We start from the raw sequence: 6,000 nt of genomic DNA on the forward strand, positions 1-6,000 counted from the left end.
CACATTCACCATGCTGCACTTATTAGGCAGACCTGTGGTTCTGCTGCCTTCTTGGCCACTAGAGCACATTCTGGCACTGTGATCTTGACATCTAATACATAGACAATGTATTGACAATGATGTCAAGATGGCATGCTCATGACTTTCTGGGTTCACTGCACCATAGGATACATTGAGCAGCACAGCAGCCAAAAATGTTTAGAATTCCAGCTCCTCCATCTCTGGTCAGTGGCACGTATCCATGTTGGCTTTTATTAGCACACCCTGGTGGTACCTTGTTTGATGCTTGCCTTTCCTTGCCTGTTGGTATGCTGATTTTATATTTTATGACCCTTTTCCAGATCTAGTTTCAACATGAGCAACCCACATGGCTGTCCTAAGTCACTGGTCATCTGGTTCATTTCTCTCCAGACCTTCAGGCCCTCTTCTTTTAGGTGGATGTGTTTGACCCTGGTGACTTTTGGTTTAGTGTTCATGGTTACCCTCTTTGATACTGCTGGGGGCTTCACAATTTGGGTAACTTTACTCTGGTGCATCTGACTTGTTTCTTATCCACACAAGTCAAAGAAATGAGAGGTTGCCACTTTGAATGGCTGCCATTAATTACAAAAGGTTGCTGTTAATTGTTCTTTTCCATTGCTTCTATTTAAAAACATTTATTTATATAGCATATTTTCATAAAAAATATGCAGCTCAAAGTGCTTTACAAGATGAAAAAAGAAAAAATATAAAAATTAGGCATTACTAATTAAAGAATGAAGTAAGGTTCGATGGCCAGGGAGGACAGAAAAAACAATCTGCTGGGGTTCCAAGGCCACGTGACCAGCCAGTCCCCCATTGGATATTCTGCCTAACATAAATGATTTCCGTCAGTCCTTATGGCTTTCAGGCTTCATGTTAAAGAATTAGACGATGATGGTCATGTGGACCACTGGCGTTCAATCAATCAATTAATCAGTCAATGTAGGGACTGCGCGGCACTAGCTATTTTAGTGCTCTCGGGAGGCCTGGTGCCTAAACTATCTGTGGCCTTTGTGCTTGGCACTGTATGTAAAAGTACATTAAAGCATTAAGGTGGGTCCAAGCGTTTGCTTATCTTACCAATATTGGACATTCAGTAGCTTCTACAACTGAAGTGCTGTCATTCACCATGCCAGCTTGGCTATTTAAGGGAATGGAGGTTTTCAGAACCCAGCAGAGGCAGCACATGTGATCTCTGGTCTCTCAATACCTGCATAAAGTCAATCCATCATATCAACTTTTTTTTCACCCCATAGCATATTTTATAATAAGGTGCATTATAAATTTCTGGGCCCTAAACTCCAAATAACATATCAATGGCAAGGAAAGTTGTAAAAACCGAACATCTCTAGGCAAACACTGCATAACTAATGAACAAAATAAGTTGTCCATAATATTTTACACGAGTTTAAAATAATTCAATAAAGGTAATGCAATACGATAGACACCTAAAAAGAAAAGATGCCAAAGACCCACAAGAATGTAGATTTCATTTTGAAGGTTTATATGTAGGCCTGACTAAAATGTGTTCAGCCTGAATCGCTCAATAGGGCTCATGATAAGTGAATGCTTTGTTGCTGGCTATGGCTTGTAATTCTAGGGACTATAAGATATGCTGCCCTTTGTGATCATTGCAGGTAGAAGACGCTCTACAAAATTAAGAAGTCCAAACCATGCAAAACTTTATAAGTGAGCAGCATCATCATATTACAATCAATAGGGCGTGCTGGCTATCTTAAACCTCAGTGCCTCTCAAGCTTCTACTCAAACATGTACTGACCCTTTTTCTAGACCATTGTTGGGCGCACCGTGGAATTTTCTAGGGGCGCCGCGAAAACTTTTGTAAAATATTTAAAATTGTTAGTGTTTTTGAACTTTTGGTTGATTAAAAAGATAATGTTTAAAAAAATATATATATTTTATGTTGGAAAAACAGATGACGGAACACTTATGGAAATGAAGTCTAAGAAACGCGAGAGACTTCAAATGATCAACAAGGAAATGCACGTCATACTTTCGAAAATTGATCCTCGCATCAATCTCATATGTGCTGAAAAACAATCTCAAAGTTCACATTAATTAAATTTAACATTTATCCTTTAATGTCTTTCAAACTTGTAAAATTAACTGTTTTTATAGGCGATTGTCCATATATTGTGTCGTCACGACTTTATTTATGGTCAGTCCCTCAGCTGTGCCACAAAAGAAAATTTTTGGACTTAGTGTGCAGCAACTCGATAAAGGTTGCCTTTCACTGTTCTAGACTGTCTGGATCACAAAGCTTGAGACTGGGCCATTGTGACGAAGTCTTGTTTACTGCCCATCTAGTTTGGGGTCTAGTCCTCCTTGAATATTTATTTGGTAACCTCTGTCTGGTGGAGGACATAAGCTCTTCTGATGCGCATACAAACAGTAGAATGTATCGGCGTCACTTGAACAGAGGGTCCCGTTCTTATCTGGTGGCTTTTCTGGAGGATTGTTCCTTACCCCCAGTATGTGGTTAAGGCTGCTTTTGTAAGCTCCCTTCATTCATGTCAAGCTCCTTGCTGTGCTGTCTCATCTGCCATCACTTTGTTGCCATATTAGCACAAAGCTTTCCACTTGTCTAACTCCTTTTTGTATCTGTTGAAAGTGAAGCAACTCCCAGGTGACAAATGAGTTAAGCATGACCCACTTTGCAAAAAGCTTAGTTTTATTTTTAAAGATGAATTCAAATTCAGGATATTAAAACGTATTAGCTGGATACCCCTACACCGTGTTGAGCACCAGGTACTGCAACAGCAAGATCCTTTTCGCTTGCTTGCTCATGTCTCCATTGAAAACACTCTTGCAGAAATATGTTGTGCTGCCTTTGTACTCACTGCCTTGTAGAATGCTGAAGGACACAAGTGGCCACGTGACACCTGTCGGGCTCTCTCTGCTGATAACACTCAGTTTTGTTTTGTCACCGTCACTCTTTTTGTGCTTTCAGTTGTGCTGCTTAGAAGGGTACGTTTTGATATTCAGGCCATCCTGTCCCTCTTTAGATTTCCTCAACCTGTTCTTTTTACGATTCTGCCTTGGTTTCCTCTCTGTTTTCCTGCTGCAAGTCCCTCTACCTCCCTTTGCATGCTTCTCCATGGCTCCTTTGCTCTTTCCTCGTTGCTGAAGGTCCAGGCATGCACCTCTTCCCTGCTGGTATGGTGGCTGAACTTGTCATTTAAGGTGTGGGAGAAAGATTTCTTTCTGCTTACAAGCATCTGAAAATAAAACATCCCTTAGCACTGCAGACTGCTTCGGCAAGTTCCTGTCTCCTGTAATGTAATGGCTTTGCAGGCTTCTGGCCTGTTAGCTCAGGGTGATGGGTGTCTGACATTGTGTGAGCTTTAGCGGCTCACTGATGGGTCGGTCCTGTTTTGTTTTTTTTTTTTCTCTCTCTTCAAACACGATTTGGTAGCATCTGCTAAAATTCAAATAAACAAAGTGTGTGTGTGCATGCATCTGTGTGTGTGTGTGCGTACGCATACAGTGAGATTAGTGACAACAAAGCCCCTGAAGTGTCTCTTTAACTGTAAACTTTTTCTGCTTTATGTCCTCCACACAGCTTCGCAAACAAGGACAGGTGCGGGGAACAAGTGCTGCAAATGATGAATGAGGCAATAAAAGCGACCAGTCCTTTCTGATCTTTTCGGGGTTTGTTACAGCTGATCAGCAGTTCTCAACTTGACCTTGCCACGAATCCAGACACGAAGCACTCATTGGAAAAACATGGGGCAACACTGTACATGAAAACGAATGCAATTCCCCTTATCAACAAATTATGTCAGGCTGTAAAAATCAAAAAGAGGTATTCATAAACGGACCTGTTCTGGACCAATTTTATTTTTTTAATTTGTTTTATTCTTTCTTTTTGATAAAATTTTTTGCTGCGATATTTCACTTTTGTAAGCTGTTTGTAAAATCTTAGTTTTAAATGTCTAATTGTTGGGGGGTGGGGTCGATGCGGTTCGCTAATTCATCACGCACATTCTGGCCAAGACCCCCCACCCCAACCCCGCCTCCCCTCCCCAGTACACGCACACGATACCCTGTTTGTCTGTTCGCCTGTTGCCTTTTGTAAACCTTGAGGCAGCTCAGTGGATGCCATGCGTGTTTTAAGAGTCTCGAGCCTTCAACCTTTTCTGTTAACCTGGTGAACAATTGACGGGTCGTTCTGATGCCGTAGGAATGGCTTTCCTTCCAGCGTTTCCCTCAGGGCTTCAGTTTGTGTTCCTTAAAGGGCATTTTGAAGGGCAGAAAGAGAGAGAACCATTTTTGAAATACTTTCTTGCCAACCCTTGGTTCTACTCAAATGGTGGATGTTGTCTGGGCACCTAGGTTTCCAAGATATTCACTTACTAATACTGCAGACTGGCTGACTACTTTCCACACTTGTTCCAGATGGAGGGCCATGGCTTTGCTGGGCCAGGATCAGCAGAGCTTCATTCATTTCTGCAAAAAATATAGAAATTTGTTTTTACATTTTTTTTCTTCTTCTCACCAAATATTTAAACACCACCTTTCTACACCTTTATTTTATCAAAGCAATAGAACTTGATGGCACAAGAAGTAGGCTGCTGCTGTTGTAAGCACCCACAGTGACGGTGGCCTGCTTTGACCGCCCCGCCATGCATGTCGACTGCACAGGAGCACCTTTGCTTTTAGTTGTGGCAGATCTTGACACTGGTCCCTTTGGCCAGCTGCTGTCATGGCAGCAGTGAGGGAGATGAAGAATCCTAATGATGCACCACATCAGTGCTGCCTGCTCCTTCTTCGATTTTTACCTTTTTAATGCATAGTGATGACCGGGGGGGTGGGGGGTTGGCAAATGCACTGTTCAATCATGGTCTAAAAAAAGTGACTCGCAGGATCAAATCTTGTCAACCTTCTAAACATATGGGTACTTTTAAATGTCTATCTGATCGTTTTTGGAAATTCAGGTGGAACTACTGAATGTAAAATGTTTAAACAGTTTATTTTTTTCTCTCCTCTAATGCAGTTGTACTGTAAGAGGATTAGGAAGTGGAACTAAAAATATCTAATAAATTTGAAGATAAAGTGTAATATTTCTGTTCTCTCTCTCCTCCATTCTTGATTGCAAATCAGTTTACAAATAGAAAACACTGCGGGATGATTTGAAGTAGTTGGTGTAAAATCTGGTGAGCCTGATTATTAGAAGTGCTGTGGCCCATCCGGTGGAGGGGCCATTGTCAGTAATGAGCAGTCATTCCATACGTCCACGCAGGTCTGCCAGTCCATGAAATGGCTATTTCTGCTTACCTTGGAATTTATAAGGGCTGGAGGAGTGCAAGATGGGGCGGTGTCATGGTTGTCTTCTGGTGTGTCCTTTAAGCTGCCGACAAAATGAAGGTGAGATAATGGCATCTGAAATCATAGAGGGCACTGGCTGCTCTGCAAAGGCAGGTTCAGTTTGCCTATAATGTGTGTCAGTCATGTCAATATGGAGTGCTACTTCTCTGACTTGCTTACCTAGGATCTCCTTTTTTGTGTTCTTTCGCTTATTAATGACGCTCAGCTGGTGACCGGTTTATCTGAACCCCTTTGACTTGCCTCCCCAGGTTGTTGGCATGCTTTCAGCAAGGCCTGACCTACGCATTTTCTGTTTTTTGAAGTAACAAGGCATACCTGTTTCGAGCGTGCCAGTCTGCAACATGAGGCGGGTGGCAGTCAGCTAGTGAGAATGGCACCACTTTTTTAGTTCCATTTGGAAGGGCACAGCGTGAAATGTTCTCTCCCAATGCCCACCATGTGACGTACACCCCAGTACAGACATATGAAGGAGTATCTGTTTTAATCAAGTGTATTGTGCCTATACATTGACAAGATGCAACTGTATCAGTAAGTCCTGAAATGTCTTAATTTCTTTATATATTCATGTATTAATTTCAGTGGTGTGTATCATGAAATTAACCTTTAACTTTAAACTCCTGCTTACACCCA

General features: G+C 41.8%; 1 protein-coding gene across 2 annotated transcripts in view; it reads left to right on the forward strand.

Annotated features, from left to right (window-relative positions):
• The window catches only part of pitpnb (phosphatidylinositol transfer protein, beta), a 92,280-nt gene extending 87,175 nt beyond the window's left edge, over positions 1 to 5,105 (forward strand). For both annotated transcript variants that reach the window (XM_039772329.1, XM_039772330.1), the window contains one exon: positions 3,605 to 5,105. In XM_039772329.1, coding sequence (XP_039628263.1) covers positions 3,605 to 3,655 — 51 coding nt within the window. In that variant the 3' untranslated portion in view covers positions 3,656 to 5,105. The remainder of the gene's footprint in view (positions 1 to 3,604) is intronic.
• The last annotated feature ends 895 nt before the right edge of the window (positions 5,106 to 6,000 follow it).

Source organism: Polypterus senegalus, chromosome 12, assembly GCF_016835505.1.
Source record: "Polypterus senegalus isolate Bchr_013 chromosome 12, ASM1683550v1, whole genome shotgun sequence".
Lineage (NCBI taxonomy): Eukaryota > Metazoa > Chordata > Cladistia > Polypteriformes > Polypteridae > Polypterus > Polypterus senegalus.